This window comes from Ovis canadensis, chromosome 3 (assembly GCF_042477335.2).
Source record: "Ovis canadensis isolate MfBH-ARS-UI-01 breed Bighorn chromosome 3, ARS-UI_OviCan_v2, whole genome shotgun sequence".
Classification (NCBI taxonomy): Eukaryota; Metazoa; Chordata; class Mammalia; order Artiodactyla; family Bovidae; genus Ovis; species Ovis canadensis.
In genome coordinates, this window is record NC_091247.1 from 221852785 (window position 1) to 221871488 (window position 18704).

At 46.7% G+C, this 18704-nt stretch overlaps 2 protein-coding genes across 3 annotated transcripts in view; one reads left to right on the forward strand and one right to left on the reverse strand.

Annotated features, from left to right (window-relative positions):
- Nucleotides 1-13259, forward strand: KDELR3 (KDEL endoplasmic reticulum protein retention receptor 3). The gene is made up of 5 exons (XM_069581633.1): nucleotides 1-352; nucleotides 5822-5922; nucleotides 10528-10686; nucleotides 11498-11750; nucleotides 12543-13259. Exons 1-5 carry the CDS (start codon nucleotides 262-264, stop codon nucleotides 12581-12583), a joined length of 645 nt encoding a protein of 214 aa, XP_069437734.1. The 5' UTR covers nucleotides 1-261; the 3' UTR covers nucleotides 12584-13259.
- Nucleotides 13257-18704, reverse strand: part of DDX17 (DEAD-box helicase 17) — an 18108-nt gene continuing 12660 nt past the window's right edge. The window contains exons 12-13 of one of the 2 annotated variants that reach the window (XM_069581632.1): nucleotides 17085-17321; nucleotides 13257-16278 (exon numbers count right to left, since the gene is read on the reverse strand). In XM_069581632.1, coding sequence (XP_069437733.1) covers nucleotides 15773-16278; nucleotides 17085-17321 — 743 coding nt within the window. In that variant the 3' untranslated portion in view covers nucleotides 13257-15772. Of the gene's footprint in view, nucleotides 16279-17078; nucleotides 17322-18704 lie in introns of both variants that reach the window. The other variant, XM_069581631.1, reaches the window with a different exon arrangement.

Below are 18704 nucleotides of genomic sequence, written 5' to 3' on the forward strand. Positions count from 1 at the left end.
CCCCGGGAGCCGAGGCGCTGGGCTGGGCCGGGAGGCGGGATCTCGGGCGGCGGCGCTTCCTGGCTCCCTGGCACGGCCGCCGGCCCGGCCACGTCACCGCCCGGCCAAGAGCGCGCTGGCGGAGCGGCCGCGCCCGGACGGGAGCGCGGAGCTCGGGGGCGCAGGACCCACAGGCCGGGGCCGGGGTCGGGGCTGGGGACGTGGCAGCCGCCTCGCCCGCCAGAAAAGTTTCCTAGGAGTTGGCTGCGCACGGGCCGGACCATGAACGTGTTTCGGATCCTCGGTGACCTGAGCCATCTCCTGGCCATGATCTTGCTTCTGGGGAAGATTTGGAGGTCCAAGTGCTGCGCGGGTGAGGGCGCGCGTCCCGGGCGGGAGGTGGGGGTGCCTCGGACGGGAGGTGGGGGCCGGGGGCGGAGAAGTGGGGCAGCCCCACGCCCCTGCTGCGAGGCTGGAGGGGAAGAGGCTCCTGAATGTCTCTGCAGGGTGGGGACTTCGGCTTGGGGGTGCTTGAAACTGTCTTCGTAGAAGTTAGCTTCCAAAGAAAATGTACAATTGTACCGTATCAGAGGAAACGGACACGTGGAGGTACGGAGGATTGCCTCCCTCCCTCCCACAACACTTGGCACGGCCACTGGTGGTTGGAAGAGGGGATAGAGAGGAGGTGACACCCCTTTTGCTGCCCAGGAGCAGCACCGCTTGGGGCCCGTTGTGCCCTCTACCCTCACTCAGGCCCGAGGTGGGGAATGAGAGGTGTGGGCGAAGGAGGTGAACACACAGGAAGTGGCTCCAGACTCTCAGGGTCTTCTCTTGCCCTCCCCCTCCCCCTCTCCCCTCTCTCCTGCCCCCTGCCAGACATCCCCCCATCCCACCCCCACCCCCCAGCTGGGCCCCCTTTCCTTGTGATGTGGCAGGAGAGGCATCAGCTAGGCCCATGTGGGCACAGAGCTGCCTGTGAGCAGAAGCACACAGAGGGTGGGAGGGGGTCCCCCTTTTGCCCAGCAGTCTGGCGGCCCCGCTAGGGGGTCAAAGACGTCTCAGGGCTGGACCGGTGGTGGCCAAATAGACCCAGTGCATTAAGAGGCTGCCCGAGCAGCCTGCAGCCATCTTTGTCCACTGGTGTCCTGGAGGTGCCTGCCCTGTGCTTGGTGCTGGGGTGAGGCCTACAGAGAAGGGCACGGACTCCTCGTGGGGGCCAGTGAGGCAGGGAGTGGACCCCTGAAGGCTTCATGGAGGGAGCAGCTCTGTGTTGCTCTGTCCTAGAAGACAGTCAGCGTGTCACACAGGAAGGGCTCGTGGTGTCACAGACGGCAGGGCACGTCCTGGAAACGGGAAGCAGCCTGTCTTCAGGGTGGTCCTGGGGGGAGACCAGTCCACGGGCGTAGGAGGTTGATCGGATGTGAAAGGGCCTTGTCTGACCGGCTAGGGAGTTGGGACTGGGAGCCAAGGAAAGTTTGGAGCAGGGGAGGGGGTTTGTAAGGGGACTCTGGAAGCTGTGGGAGAGGCTGAGAGAGCAGCATCGAAGCAGGAGGGAAGGGGTTGGGGGTAAGAGGTGGGTGCTGTGAGCGTCATTGCAGTGGGGCTGGAGGCCTTTTGGGTTTGGGGTCTCCAGGGAGACAGGCACTCACAGGTTGGTTCTCGGGTTCCCACTTAGGGGAAGTGGGCCAGGAATGCTGAGAGAGGCTCCAGTGAGGGGCAGAATCTAGCCTGGACCTGTCCCTACGGGGAAGGGCCCTGGACAGGGTGAGCCACCGTGACCGGGAGAGGGCGCTGTTCCCCACCCGCTCTGCCAGGCACCTGGGCTAGAAGCCAGCCACACAGGCAGAGATCCTGGCCTAGTAGGGCTGAATTTAGAGATGGCAGGCCATCAGCCAGCCACGGTGGTAGCAACCAACTAAATTAGATGGTTTGTCAGAGATGCTGAGTGGCTCAGTGGTAAAGAATCTGCCTGCAATGCAGGAGATCTCTGAGTCGGGAAGATCCCCTGGAGAAGGAAATGGCAACCCACTTCAGTATTCCTGCCAGGAGAATCCCATGGACAGCGGAGCCTGGTGGGCTACAGTTCATGGGGTCACAAAGAGTTGGACACGACTGAGCGACTAAACAACAGCCATGGGAAAAGCAAAGGGCGGATGAGCGGGAGGGCCCTTGTGTGTGTGCAGAGGGATCAGCACAGGTCTGGTTGGGAACAGAGGAGGTGAGCGCCTCCCCCAGGAGCAGGCCTGGGTGACACCCCAGCGACCCAGCCCCAAAGGCAGGAGACTGGCGCTCCATTTGCACTCTGCCGCTGACTCCTTGTGTGAGCTGGGGCCTCCGTTTTCTTTATCTGTCAAAGGGTAGGAGGTCTGCACCTGGTCAGTGGGTCTCCCAAGGGACTCTGGCCAGGTCCAGGCTCCTGTTCTCCTCTCCGTCCTGAGGTCTCCGTGTGTGGCTTGCCTTGGTGTAAATTATTCACTGGTTTTTAAAGAGTGTGGAAAACCAATGTGCTGAAGACCGCCAGGGTTCCCAAAACACTAGGAAAAATGTGAGTGAAGCCCAGGGGCCTGGCCGGCTGGGGATGGAAAGAGGGGAGGAGTGGAAAGAAGCTATGTGGGGGGTAGCCTTGTGTCGCCCACTGGAGCCTCCTACTGGACCCTCCTGAATGGGGTTGAGGTCCCCTGCACCGGCCAGACCTAAGTGTGGGCTCTGGGAGGTGGTGTAGACAGTCTCAGCCCAACCCGGCCCAGTTACTGCCTCCTGGACTCCATCCCCTCCCCTAGAGGGCTCCTTCCCCCACAGCCAGGCCCCCTGACAACCCTCCAAGAAGACACTTGTATTCCACATTGAATCCTAGTTAAGCCTCATGTCAGTGCATTTTACAGATGCCAAGTGTGATCAGGCTTGCCATGCTGGTAGGAAAGCTGGCACATGGACCCAGAGCCCTCCAAAATGTGAGGAGCTTCAGCAGTGTTCATCCTCAGGCATTAAAATTGTACCCCCCCCCTCCTTCCCCAGAATGAATGTCTCCCACCAGAGGGATCATTAGAAAAGGTACCAATCAGCTGTACAAAGGAGTCAAACCCTGAATCAGGTCATGTCACTTCTGGGTGTCCAGCTACCCAATCAACCCATCACCTTTAGAGTAAAGTCCAGAGATGAGGGGACAAAGGTGAGAGAAACTCAAGGATGACTCTTGGTTTTCTGGCTTGAATGTGGAGGGAATGGTGGTGGCATTTATGAAGGACGGAAGACAGGAGAAGGAGGGGATTCAGGGGGAGATGGTGGGCTCCGCCAGGCAGAAATATGTAGCTCAGAGAACCAAGGAGAGTCTGGAGCTGGAGGGTCCCTCATGTGTGGGATGGGATGAAAGAACAGAGGAGAAGAGAGCTCACCCTCTGAGGATTAGGGTTGGAGGAGGACAGGAGCAGCCAGGGGAGGTGAGAAGCTGGCAGTGTGGGCAGTGGCAGAAACCTGGAGGAGGGTGTAGTTGGTGAAGATGGAGTGCCCCACTGACTCTTGAAGAGTTGGGTGAGTGAGGACAGAGTTGACGTTTGGATGCAGAAACATGGGTATCATGGACCACAGGAGTGGGTTGGTGATGGATCCAGACCGCTGTGGGTTTAACGGGGCGAGAGAAACAGGAAGCAGGGCAGCCACTCGCTTCACCCTGGAACCACCTCCATGACCATGTATCAAAAGTGGCCAAAAGTTGACCAAGGAGCATGATGGCTAAATGCAGCCTGGGATCCTGGATTGCCATCTGGAACAGGAAAAGGACATCAGTGGGCAAATGTGAAATCTGAATAAAGTCTGGAGATTTAGTCAACGATGCTCTGTGCTGTGCTTAGTCACTCAGTCATGTCCGACTCTTTGCAACCCTGTGGACTGCAGCCCGCCAGGCTCCTCTGTCCATGGGGATTCTCCATGCAGGAATACTGGAGTGGGTTGCTATGCCCTCCCCCAGGGGATCTTCCCAACCCAGGTCTCCCACATTGCAGGCAGATTCTTTACCATCTGAGCCATCAGAGAAGCCCAAGAATATGGGAGGGGGTAGTCTGTCCCTTCTCCAAGGGATCTTTCTGACCCAGGAATCGAAAAGGTCTCCTGCATTGAAGGTGGATTTTTTACCAGCTGAGCTACCCAGCTCACTATTGGGAGCTATCCACTATGGGGATACCCCAATAGTGTCCTACTGATGTCAGTTTCTTAGTTTTGGCAAATGTTCGGTTAGAATAGGAAACAGGAGTCCAGAATGCCGGTGGCTAAAAGATAAGGAAGGGAAAAGTCCGTGAAAGTAGAACAAAGGAAGGACCAAGGACCGGAGTGAGGACCTCAGGTAGAACAAACAACACTCCTGGCTGGCCCAGTTTACACAGGGCAGGCCCGGGGACGGGGCGGGGGGTGGAGGAGAAGACATGAAAAAGAGGAGCCAAGGGCCGGGGTCTCTCTCTCTCTCCTGCCTGCCGGGGCGCTCTTCTCTTCGCGTCTTTGGGTCTACATACCCTCACACCTGAAGGATGGTTTTTCCTGCTATTTTCTAAATAAAATAGAGCTGTAACAGAGCTGTACCACTGCTTTGTCTAAGAGCTATAACACAGTCTGTTCAAGACCTGAGAGCTATAACACGGTCTGTCCAAGACCCGAGAGCTGTGATGCGCGATAGCTTTAATGTGCGTCACTCCAATCACTCTGTGACGTCACTCTGTGACAAGACAGAACCGAGGAGCATACGCTCGCCTGACATCATGCAAGGTGTTACCATTAGGGGAAGCCAGGTGAAGGGTGTATGGGGCCTCTCTGTACTGTCTACAACTCTTCTGTAAATCTGAAATTATTTCAAAATAAAAAGTTCAAAAGGGAAAGAGACCAAAGCAAATGAGAAAATAGCGTAAGTAGGAACCCAGTTTTGACAGTCTGAGTGTCCATTGTGTGTTGCGTATGCACGTGTGTGTTGTGTGTAGGTGTGTGCCAACAAAGATCAGGAAGGTTGTACACACAGGCTTTGTGATTCAGAAGACTGCTCTTTTAAAATTCACATTTCTGTGTATAGTTCCCCAGGTGGCTCACATGTAAAGAATCTGCCTGCCAAGCAGGAGACTCGGCTTGGGTTCAGTCCCAAGGTCAGGAAGATCCCCTGGAGAAGGAAATGGTAGCCTACTCCAGTATTCTTGCCTGGGAAATCCTATGGATGGAGGAGATTGGCAGGCGACAGCCCATAGAGTTGCAAAGAGTCAGACACAACTTAGCGACTAAACATGTGTTACCTGGTTTTTGTTTTACAAAGAGTAAAAATAGTTGTAACTTTTATAACTAGGAAAAAAAAAAAACTTTTTTACTCAAGATTTGGAAACATGAAATAGAATGCTCCCCTGGCCATGCGCCTTCCTCCACCTGCTGTGTCTCCCTGGTGAATCAACGCCTAGTAGAGCCAGTGAGCTGCTCCAAAAAAAGAAAAATGGAGCTTTGGGGACCATCAGTGGAACGATGGAGGTGGAATGAAGAGAAGCCTTGACACCTCTCCTCTCAAGCCTGACTCCCACCATCCCTACACCCTCCCCAGGGCAAGAACTGAGGCAGGCACCTGCAGGGGGCCCTGGGAACTCAGTATCCATGTCTTTATTTGGACACTGGGTGACAGATTACAGTCTGGTGAGAGGAATAGATTCAAGTGATCAATGGGAAGGAGTGTTTCCTGACCCTCGGAGGTGACAGTGCCCTGGACAGAGTGTCATCACTAAGCGGGCACTCTAGAGGCCTCCCCAGCTCTGGCTCTGGGCTTCTGGAGTGAGTGTGAGCCTGGGAGCCTGTATTCTTATTGTCTCTTGTCCCTATCCAACTGCAGGCATCTCTGGGAAGAGCCAAATCCTTTTCGCTCTCGTCTTTACCACCAGGTACCTGGACCTGTTCACCAACTTCATCTCCATCTACAACACAGTGATGAAGGTGAGGGGGATGGGCAGCCATGGTGGGGGGCCTGCTGAGCACCCCCAGATGGTGAGACAGTTTATGCTTGGGGACTCAGGCTGGGGAACCAGCCAGACCTAGGTTTGATTCCTGGCTTTGCTGTTAGTAGCTATGGGGCCTGGGCTTGGGCAAGGCTTCTGGCCTCTGTGTACCTTGGTTTCCTCCTCTGCAAAACGAAGATCATTGTACTTGCCTCAGAGGGTTTTGTTGTGAAAATTAAACAAGGTAATGCATGTAAATATATAATAGCTATCATATATTAAAAACAATAAAAACTATTACAGTGGTTAAAAAATAAGCAAAAAAGGAAATACGATGCTGTGAGCTTTCAGAGAGCTTATTGGTCCATTTATCTGACAAATATTTATTGAGCACCTACTGTGAGCTAAGAGGGCTTCCCAGGTGGCCCAGTGGTGAGAAATCCTCCTGTCAGTGCAGGAAACACAAGAAACACAGGTTCAATCTCTGGGTCAATCTCTGATCTCCAGGAAGATCCCCTGGAGTTGGAAATGGCAACCGACTCCAGTAGGTTGCTTGGAGAATCCCATGAACAGAGGAGCCTGGTGGGCTACAATCCATAGGGTAAAAGAGCACCCAACTGAGCAACTGAGCATGCATGTGAGCTAGGAATCTGAAGGAGAAATATAAGACATCCGTACTCATGGAACCTACAATATAACTGGGGAGACAGATAATGAAACAAGTAAGAAAAACTGGCTAGGGAGAAGGCTATGCAAATAATTAAAATGGGATGCTGTTTCCTTTTAATTATAAAGACAAAAAGTTTTAAAAGCAGAGTTACATGATAGAGAATGGCTAGGAAGCTATTTGGAAAAGACCCTGATGCTGGGAAAGATTGAGGGCAGGAGGAGAAGAGGCTGACAGAGGATGGGATGGTTGGATGGCATCACCGACTCGATGGACATGAGTTTGAGCAAGCTCTGGGAGTTGGTGATGGACAGGGAAGCCTGGCGTGCTGCAGTCCATGGGGTCACAGAGTCGGACATGACCGAGTGACTGTACTGAGGGAGTCTAAATAGATAGTGTAGTCAAGAAGGGCCTCTCCAAAGAGGGGATGTGTAAACTGAGATTTGAATGACACAGGAAACAAAGCTCAGAGGAAGACATTTCCAAGCAGAAGGAATAGCTGGTGCAAAGACCCCCCCGCAAGACAGGAACAAGCTTGATGTATTCAAAGGGCAGACAGAAGGCAGACTCAGTGGGAGATCAGCAGGCAAGGGCTGCCTGCTGGTGGTGGGGATGCCCACAAAGGGCTGGGTGAGGGCAGATGGTGCAGGTGAACCATTTGGATTCCATTTGCAGTGGGAAGCTGTTGAAGTTTGGTCCTATTTTACAGAAGGAGAAGCTGAACATCTTTCAGCCCTGGGTCCTAGCTGTGAGGTTGTGTTGGAGTGAGACATTTTCTGAAGCTTTAACCAATCATCCAACACAATTTAGTGGAAAGAGCTCAGATTTCAGAGTCAGTAAAATGGGATGTAACTGGATGCTGGTAGCAGAGATGTGGGTTATTTTAATAAGTTAGGATTTATTTTTACCTCACTCATGAAACAAAATCTGGAAGTGGGTAGTCTAAGCCTGGAATGGCAGCTCCTTTTAACTTTCTGCTCTGCTGGCTTTAGTGTGACCAGTACTTAAGTTTGTTACCCATGCAGTTGCTCAGAAGGGCCCTATGCTTGGTTTAATGCTTTGCTGTTGCCATTTTGAAATTCTTATTTTTTAACAAGAAGCCCTGAAAATGATATAGCTAGCCTGAATGTGATATCTATCCTTAAGTTTGCCTCAGGGTCACAAAATAGGTACTAGAGCTCCTACCATCACATCACATTCGGGATAGGAAGGAGGAGGAAGGGGAAAAGAGCAATAGGGTGCCTGCCATCTGGGTAAGCCCTTTTCATAGAGCTTTCCAGTGACTACCATCTGCATGTCACTGACCATCCTTATCTGCAAAGGAGGCTGGAATATGTAGTTTTTAGCTGGGCACATTGTCTAATAGGAGTCCTGTTTTTAAGGTAAAAAAGCTACATGGGCGGAATCCCAACTATCTTGCCGGGCTATTGTGAAGATAACATGGGAATCTATGTAATATACCTAGCTCCCAGAAGATATATAACTAAAAGTGAGTTCTCTTTCTCCATATCAGAGATGTCCTTTTGGGATTCTGGGCATCTTGTTCCTAGAATTGGTAGAATGGAGGATGCTCTTACTTGTGGTGTGTTGAACTCAATGTGAACTTCAGTCCGAGGTACTGAAATCACTGTTTACTTCAATCCAACACAGAAGTAGCAAACACTGCCTGCTTAGTTAATTTCTCTTCCCAAGGGTTTGACTTGGACAGTCCTGGCGAGAACTGTAGACCCAGCCCTTGCCATGGCTGAATGAGGTCTAGTCTTCAAAGAGGCCAGCTTCCAAATGTGTGAAATGAAGAAGTGATCTCTATTTCATTGATTGATTCATTCATTCACTCATTCCAGCATTTGTCTGGGGCCCTGAGTTAGATTCAGAGGCAGACAGGGCATGGACCCTCTTAGGGAATCTCCTCTCCAAGGGGAGACAGGCTGGTCCATAGACATTTACAGAACATATGATCACAAGCAGCAATGAGTCTTGTTGCGTGGGGGTATGGTGACACAGAGTACGTGTGCCTCGTTCTGGTGAGAAAAAGGCTTTGAGGAAATAACCTGAGTTTTGAAGTGCAAACACTTTTCTAGGCCAGTGTGTTCCTGGACCACCAGCAGCAGTATCACATAGGAACGTGCTAGAAATGCAAAATTCTCAGGCCTACTCAGACTCACTAAGTGAAACCCCCTAGATGCTGAGGGTAGGGCAGGGGCAGCCCTCTATATTTTGATGCACATTCAGGTTTGAGACCGTCTGGCCTAGGTTAGAGGCCAATTATAAAACCATTATATGCTGGAGGACAGCTACTCTAGTTAGGAAAAGAGCACTTTTCTGAAGGATTGATTATCACCTGATTCAAAGAATTTTAGTCTTTGTGGAAGTATGCTCTCAATTCACTGATGCAGACCCAAGAACTTGAGGCTTTAAACAAGCCCTGGAATGCTACTGCTAAATCACTCGACAAAGACCAGTTCTCTCTCTTTTTTTTGGCCCAATGCTCCACAGTGAGAGGACGCCTGGGCACCTCTGGGTCATCATGGTAGCACTATCAGTCCCAGTTAGAAGCAGGGAGTCACGTAACAAAAAGACCATTACCTTCAGAGTCAATTCAGAAATTGCAAACACACTTTACCTTTTCTGAAGTCAGAATACTCGCCCTCAGGTTTGGTAGGTCCCAACTCAGGCAATAGTACATGAATCATGAACTTCCAGATGTTCAAACTGGATTAAGAAAAGGCAGAGGAACCAGAGATCAAATTGCTAACATCTGTAGGATCATTGAAAAAGCAAGAGTTCCAGAAAAACACCTACTTCTGCTTTATTGACTATGCCAAAGCCTTTGACTGTGTGGATCACAACAAACTGGAAAATTCTTCAAGAGATGGGAATACCAGACCACCTGACCTGCCTCCTGAGAAATCTGTATGCAGGTCGAGAAACAACAATTAGAACTGGATATGAAACACCAGACTGGTTCCAAATTGGGAAAGGAGTATGTCAAGGCTATATATTGTCACCCTGCTTATTTAACTTATATGCAGAGTACATCATGCAAAATGCCAGGCTGGATGAAGCACAAGCTGGAATCAAGATTGCTGGGAGAACTATCAATAACCTCAGATATGCAGATGACACCACCCTTAATGGCAGAACTAAAGAGCCTCTTGATGAAAGAGGAGAGTGAAAAAGTTGGCTTAAAACTCAGCATTCAGAAAACTAAGATCATGCCATCCGGTTCCATCACTTCATGGCAAATAGATGGGGAAACAATGGAAACAATAAGACACTTTATCTTTTTGGGCTCCAAAATCACTGCAGATGGTGACTGCAACCATGAAATTAAAAGACGCTTGCTCCTTGGAAGAAAAGCTATGACCAACCTAGACAGCATATTAAAAAGGAGACATTACTTTGCCAACAAAGGTCCGTCTAGTCAAGGCTATGGTTTTTCCAGTAGTCATATATGGATGTGACAGTTGGACTGTAAAGAAAGCTGAGTGCCCAAGAATTGATGCTTTTGAACTATGGTGTTGGAGAAGACTCTTGAGAGTCCCCAGCAAGACGATCCAACCAGTCCATCCTAAAGGAAACCAGTCCTGAATATTCATTGGAAGGACTGATGCTGAGGCTGAAACTCCAATACTTTGGCCATCTGATGCAAAGAACTGACTCATTTGAAAAGACCCTGATGCTGGGAAAGATTGAAGGTGGGAGAAGGGGACGACAGAGGATGAGAGGGTTAGATGGCATCGCCAACTCAATGGACATGAGTTTGCGTAAACTCCGGGAGCTGGTGATGGACAGGGAGGCCTGGCTTGCTGCAGTCCGTGGGGTCGCAGTCAGACATGACTGAGCAACTGAACTGAATTTAGGGTAACTTTGAAGCCCCAAAAGTAGGTTGGGAAATGACTCCATTGATTCCCGTGTGTCTGTCTCCCTTTTCAGATGGTTTTTCTCCTCTGTGCCTATGTCACAGTGTACATGATCTATGGGAAATTTCGGAAAACGTTTGACAGTGAGAATGACACATTCCGCCTGGAGTTTCTTCTGGTCCCTGTCATTGGCCTTTCCTTCCTTGAGAACTACAGTTTCACTCCTCTGGAGGTAAGGGAAGGGACCCAGAGTACTCATTTCCAAAGGTAAACACATTCCCTAAAACCCTCACCTTGGTAACATCAGGGCTAGCTTTCTACAACTGTGGCCATTATTTGTTATGAGTTTAGAAATCACCAATAAGCTAGCCACAATGCTCTTCTTATAAATTGGCATGTCTAAGTAGTCGTGTTCATAAACAAATTAGGCATCACAGTACCATGTAATTCTGAAACCCTCTGTTCAACAGGTGATTAATGGATACTAAAGCACAGTCCAGACCGTTTTCAACTCAGTAGGTCTGGCCTCTTGACTCAAGAATCTGTGGGGCAATAAGCATCTGAGGGGATTCTGATGGTGATGTTCATGGATTATATTTTGAGAAACCATAGCCTCAATTAAGGCGAGTTTATATGATAGAATTCTGCAACAAAAATTGTTCCATAGCAACATTCATACTGTTCTGGAAAAAGCAGTACACTTAAATCTTTTAAAATGGTTTTTTTTTAACTTTCAAAGAAAGGGGTTGAATGATACACTGATGAAAACATTTAAAAATTTCAAGAACATGATTCTGGGAGTTCCCTGACCATCTGATGATTGGGTTTCCAGGCTTTCACTGCCTGTGGCCTTGGTTCAATCTCTGGTCCTGCAAGCTGTGTGGAGTGGCTATCAAGTAAATAAAACCTGAAGAAAGTGTGAAATAGTTCTCTTTAAAAAAATTGGTTTTGTCTCACTATATTCTCACCAATAAACATTGTTTTGGTAACTAAAGGTGGCCCCTTCTTGATCAGCCTCCTCTGGATCCTTCTCTTTGGCTCAGATCCTCTGGACTTTCTCCATCTACCTGGAATCAGTGGCCATCCTGCCCCAGCTCTTCATGATCAGTAAGACTGGCGAGGCTGAGACCATTACTACTCACTACCTGTTCTTTCTTGGGCTATACAGAGCCCTCTACCTGGCTAACTGGATCAGGCGATACCAGACTGAGAATTTCTATGACCAAATTGCGGTGGTGTCTGGGGTAGTACAGACCATCTTCTACTGTGACTTCTTCTACTTGTATGTGACCAAAGGTAGGTGCTCGAACAGTGTCACTGGCGCGGCTCAGGATTAACGACCCACTCAGTACTCGAGGGGATATGGAAGTGAACACAGGCAAGTCTGTGCACTTCATGGTGCTTATGTTCTAACACAGAAGACAAATGTTTTCAGGAACCTAAGTGCTATGGAAAAATATAGATCAATAATCCTATTTTTATATATAGTTTGCAGGGAAGACAGCTGTGAGATGACGCTTGGGTTAGGGCAATGAAGGACAAACACTGATACATTTCTAAGTTTATGTGTAAGCCCCAAGGCAGAAACCAGCCTGGCATGATACAAGACAAAAAGGCTAGTATAGTCAGAGATACCAATCCAGAGTAGAATCTCAGTAAGTCAGGGTGAAACATTCACTATGCGTTCTAATCACAAAGAGCAGCAACTGGGTCCTCCGAAAACCAGTCCACCAACTGCTGTGTAGGATAAAAGGCAGCCAAAGCAGGGAGATATGGGGCAGTTGTAATTGCCCAGGAGGTGGTCATCAGGGGAGAGATGGGGACATTTCTCAGGAGTGTAGCTGATGAAAACCACTGATGTGCTGAGATGTGAAACAATTAAGGACAAGTGCTAGATTCATGGCCTACCAAAAGAGGGGGTGGTGCTGTGTGTCTCAGGTGGAGTCAGTGTATCTGTAGTTAACCTGCAGGGGCATCTTCCCTTGACATCTAAGGGAACACCTGTGAAAAGGGCATTAGATACTAAGATTATACAAAGTTGTAAAGGAGTCCTTTCATGAAAAATTCTAATTTCAGCTTTTCTTCTAGTCCTTAAAGGAAAGAAGTTAAGTCTTCCAATGCCAATTTGAAGGCCATCAGAGATGTTCTACACCCTAACAAGGACACAAAGCAAACCATCTGACGTGTGCTCCTGGGTGATTTAGACACAACTGACCAAATGTTAAAACTGAAGTCAGAGAAATACTTCATGTGGAATTTAGCAAAGCACTGATCCTTCTATTTTCTCATCACTATCTCCCTTAAATTATAGAGGTAATTAAAACGGGCCAATCATACAAGTATGGTACACCCTCACAATGTCAACTGAACCATCAAGCAAACCTTAGAATGGATGGAGTCAGCTATTGTTCCCTGGCGTGAGACTCATGCTAACCAACAGCCAATCCCAATCTGGAAATACACCCTACTGTGTATGAAGCAAAAGCCCCAAATGAGTATACTGTTGTGGTTAATTTTTACTTTCCAGGTAGGAGACCATCATGTTTAGGGTGTCAAGATTCAAAGGTGTCACCAACAGGTGGGAAATGTTATGAGGCAACACCCCAGGCTTTTTACCTACTAGGTATTGTCTTGATACTTTGTGACTCAAATTCTTTTCACATTAAGACCAATTAATCCCACCTCCCTTTCACAGTTTTAGGTGCTAAGGTGTCAAGTCAATCGAACCTGGTCTTGAAGCAAATAAAAATAAGAGACTGTCATTACGTTACACCTTTTTTAAGGCAATAAAAATCTCACACCTTATTGTCAACAGTGTTTTTATTTATACCTACAAAAGAAACAAGATGGTATCAAAAGGACAATTTACAAACTAAGAATAGTAACATAAGCTCTTAGCATCCTGTGCCTGAACATCACACATCTACAAATCTTTCAAGTCTTAACGCAACAGGAATGTGTTCAGAGACCAGCAAGGACATAAATAGAGAGCACTGATCCCAAGCAAAAGCCACCAACCTTTTAGATGAGAGAAGTCCACACAATGAATTGTTAGGGAGCAATGGGGAGAAGCAGCCCCACAGCTTAATGTAGAACTAACTCCTTCCCCTAGATGTTTCAGTCATGACTGCAATTATTAGCATCAAATGAGAATTCTTCTGCTCATGTTCTGAAGCAAAGGCAGAACCTGAATCATGAGTGGCAGACACAAAGGCAGAAGACTTCACTCTGGAGCTATATAGGAAAAGCTCAGTAATACTAAGATTTTAGCTGTGCTCAGGCCACAACAGCTTTTCAGTTTTGGGATATGCTGTTATTTTGACTTTATCATAACAATCCCTGGTGGAAAAAGGGAAGCAAGCAGACCAAATACTTACTGCTCCTTTGCCCCAAGACCTTTCTCACAAAAGGATGCTTTCAGAGTTACAAGAGAGGACACCCCCATGGTGGCACCTTTGTGTTAAAATCAGATTTTGGTGTATTAAAAAATGTCTACAGTGGACTCATCAGTGCTGAGACACACTTCTCTCACAGGGAGACACTTTGGAGTGAAGCACAGAGAAGAGCTGCCATTGCTTCTCCTGTGCCTACCACCCTCCCTCAGCCTCAACTTCCGTGAGGAGGAGAAAGAGAAGTTAGGAAAGAGGAAAGTAGGGGAAAAAAGATGTCAAGTTCTCACATGCATGGATTTCAGCTTATGCTGACAACCTACCTGTATGTTGTCAAGTATTCAACCACACTTTTCAGTACCCCTCAGAAACAATCCCTTCACTCTCCCTAAAGAATTTTAAGAGGAAAACAAAGACCTCAAAGATTTAGATATTTTGATCTTACAAACTAGTAAGCACTCTCAGGCCTAAGCCAAAGAATGCAATGAAGCCTTCCCCCTTAACTACACCATCAATACTGATAACACCAATAAAAAATTAACAGTCCCACACTGGACATGAAGGGATTTCTGAGGCTGTCTGATTTCCTTGTCCTCTTTACAGAGAACACAAGAACAGAAATTTCTTTCCAGGCCCATCTGCTATAGGAGTCTCAGTAAAACAGTTGGTATTACTACAAAAGGGACAATCTCACCTACCTTTCAGGTGGAGGAAAAGTAAAAGGACTTGGGCTTTAGTCCTCTAACTTTTCTTAAGCACTACCTACCTGTAAAAAGCTGAGTGAGAAAGGATGCTGAGGAAAATTTGCATCCAAAAGCTGTTACAAAGCACTGAAGAGAACAGTGTGAAGACAGAAGAGTTCTTTCTCAATAAACCCTTTAGACCTTCAAGATAACTTGGCCAAAAGGGCTGAGTAGCCAATAGGGTTGCTGTTACTCTACCTCTACAAATACTGGGTTTAAAAAGAAAAAATTTGCCCACTGACTATATCATTTATTTAAACGTAGTTCTTACACTGCAGGTGAATGCATATTTAACCGGTTAATAAATTTCCAGTGAGCATCTATGTTCATTCTGCTCACAGCAGCTGTCTGGTTAGGAAGATATATTTCAGATGGTCCCTGGTCATGGGGAAGAAAAACAGGCAGCTCCCACCCAGATGCTGAGACACTGCATTTAACCACTGCAATAAACATTTGGGTTTTTAAGGATACACTTTAAAAAAACCTCTTATCTCAGCAATTTAATTTCTAATCTGACAATTAGAAAGTTGTTTCAGTACTTGGGAAGGGGGAAGGCAGAATGTAAAGGAGACAAAGCCAATTAGGATTTTTCTTTAAACTATCAAATGCACTTAAGCAATCAGCCAAAATGACAATGGCAAAGCGTGGTCTTAAAAACTCATCAGGCCTAAGGAACCTTGTTCCAGCTTGAAAAAGACCAAAGGAAAAAAAAATACAGAAAATGTGTAGGGAACTCCCTCTCGGTTTTCTATCCCAGTACGAGAGCAATTTAAAGCACAGGTACCATCTTCTGCAGAGTTCAACCCTCCACCCCCCACCCAAACTCAGGACCAAAAAAAAAAAGGGGGGGGGGCTCCCACAAAAGGGCCTAATACCTTACTTTTTCTTTTAAGATGAAAAATAGCTCAAATATCCTCAACATGCAAGAAGTTGGGGGGAAAACCTCTTCCAGTCGGCTATACATACATATATATACTTTTACAAAATCTGTTATTACAGACTGGATCATTTTGGCAGGCAGAAGAAACCTGGCAGTGAATCCTAACTAATCTGCATTAAAGACAAATCACAATGGTTGGGGGAAAAAATTATAAAAGAGAAAGAAAAAGGGAAGAGAAAAATAGGAAAAGATAGCGTTCCTTTAAATGTAGTTAAGTCTGCACAAGTCACTACCACTTGAGTGGCTTCATTTCCGTGAAGGAGGGGGAGGAGGAGGAGGGGGTGGGTACTGGTAGGCAGTCTGCCCCATGTAACCTATCATATTAGTAGCTCCTGGAGGCTGTGCAAACTGCTGTGACATCAGTGGCTGTGGCTGCTGCCCAGACCGGCCTATCCCACTAAACTGCTGGCTAGAGCTCTGTGAACTTCTCCCAGTTGAGGTGGTGCTACTGGCCCCGTAAGTGCCAGCGCCATATTCTTGGGCTGTGTAACCACTGGTGCCATAAGCAGCTGCCCCATAGGTGCCTTGACCATAGGTGTATTGGCCTGCTTGTGCTCCAAAGGCAGAATTTGGACTTCCATAGCCACTGCCGTTAGCATAACCGGCTCTATCGGTTTCACCACGATCCCGATAGCTTGCAGAGTCTCTCCGGCCACCATCTTTGACTCCTCGAAGCCTCCGGTCACACTCATCCTGATACATCAAATTGGGATTGTTGGCTGAAGAAGTGGTCCGGTATCGAGAACGGCCGCCTGATGAAGACACAAGAATTTTCAACGCCAGATATATGATCCAAACACAACCACATGTAAAAATGTTACTAGATACAGTTCTTTCTTGATCTTTAGCTAAGTCAGCTTCCAAATAACTACTTTAAAAATATAATTTGATTCTTTAAGAAGATACCTTCAAAGAATGGTAAACATTAAAGGATAGTCAACTTTTCATCTTTTGCCCTTTTTTTTGAGGATTACCAAGAAACACACTCTTAAAAATGTAGGGAAAATGGTAAGGATGATTTAAAAACAAAAAAGCCCCAAGCAGCTAGGTTCATATGACAACAAAGGAATCCTCTACTAGTGCACACTGGTTCTCAAATGTTACTTTCCAGACATTTACTGCATCAGAGTAATCTCTCAAGCTTTAGCGTTTTGAAAAGTTCAGGTTCCTAGTTCAATTCCAAGCCCACTTAAAAAAGTCTGTACTTTTAAAAACTTCTAAGGGAATCTTGATGTAGAGCTTCAACATATATTAAGCTGAGGGAAAGGGCATGAAACACAGATCCTAGCTAGTATATTTCACAACTGTCCAATTCAGATGCAGTACCTTTGCCCATATAACATTACTGATTTCTCCATATGGATAACTCAAAACTTAACATACTACAACATACTACCTAAGGCTATGACAGTCACTCAGACCTCTGTCTTACTCAAAAGAGATTATGAACTATTAAGCAACGTTAACATTAACCTCCACTGGATTAACAAACAAGGCACAATGAACACAAAAAAAGATACCTTGGCAGTACCTGGAAAACTCCAGGACTTACCCTTACCCCCTCCTCCGCCGCCTCCTCTGTGGTCCACCAGCTGCATCAATTTTGGATTGATAGCCTGATTAGCCTCTTCTAGCACTTTGATCAACTCTCGGGCCTGCTTTAGGTTCCCTGGGGTAAAGAAGGTGTAGGCAGTGCCCTTGTTGGTGCTACGGGCTGTTCGGCCAATACGGTGCACATAATCCTCTGAGCTGTTTGGATAGTCATAGTTGATCACAAACTTGACATCTTCCACATCTTCAAAGCCAACGATGAGTCAGTGTGTAGGTTGATGTGGCAGGGAAAGAGAAGGTAAAGGACATGCCAACAACAGGTGGGAAGCACGAATGCAGATGACAGCAAGAGGAGAGAAGACTAAGTTAGTAACCACTCTGAACAGGGACAAAAAAGACTCATCCCAACAGAGTAAAAGAGGATTAATGATGCTTGGGACATGCAGAGAAAGCATCAGCTGTAAAATCCTAAGGGAATCCCATTCAACCATTCAAACTCCTGCCTCTTTCATATTTTAACCAACATACCGACAGGAGTTGTACTAAATTCCAGTTCCATCTTTTTCAAAACTGGAATGTTTAAGGTAATACCACCATTAAGCTACAAGGCCAAATCACTTCTACTCTGTTGGGAGAGCCTGGCAAAATCTACCAGTAATATAACAAACTTACCTTTAAACCAGTCACAGAGCAAAATGAAAACAAAAAAACAAAAAAAACAAAAACTTCATATACTTTATTACTACATTTACATGGAGACTTAAGATTTTTAGATTAAGAAATTTTTGCTTATATTAAAAAAAAGACAAAACTGATCAGAGCCAAAGTTAAATACACTTATTTTCCTTTGAGAAACATCCAAATTATCTTTCTTCTTTCAATTACCACAAGAGCACATTACACTAAAATTTCACTGTACTACCAAGCCCAGCTCTTGCCAAATGAGTTTTTTTTCTCAACTCAAGGTTACTTCAACTCAGTCCTTACTTCAATTATCAAAGATTATCTACATAACCTGGAAAATTAAATAGCCAAAGAGTGTGGGAAAACATCATGAAACCTTGAGACACAAGTTTAATGTTCTGTCCACTGCTGGGAATTGAATTGAACAACCTCCTACAAGCTTTAAGTATGTAAATGTTAGTGTAATGCTTCCAACTAAATGTATATTTTTACCTACTTAAACAAACAAATTTAAGAATATAACAAAGAATCCTAATGTTTTGTGGAAAAAAATCTGCATTTTACAAAGAATATTCAGAAAATATCCTAGATAAAACACAGATTTTTGTGATATAAATAATTAAAAAACATTCTCTGTTTGTTACCAGACCGATGCACACTCCCTCCTCCTTTGGGAAACCGCTGCAGCCGATCCCGTCTCTTTGCCTTTTATTTTTGGCGGCCTCCTTTCGAAAACTCCGCCTTCTGACACGGGACCACTGGAGCGCGGGGAGCATGCATCAAGGGTCCGTGGCAGTGAGAAGTCCCCACACACGCTCGCTCTGTGAACTGGCTTAGATGCTTCTCTGTAGCCCCATTTGGTTGCCAAGCGCCGGAGAACCTGGGTTCGGGTAAAAATTTCAGGTCCTCCAACGCCTCCCCCAAGGATAATTGGGGTGATTGT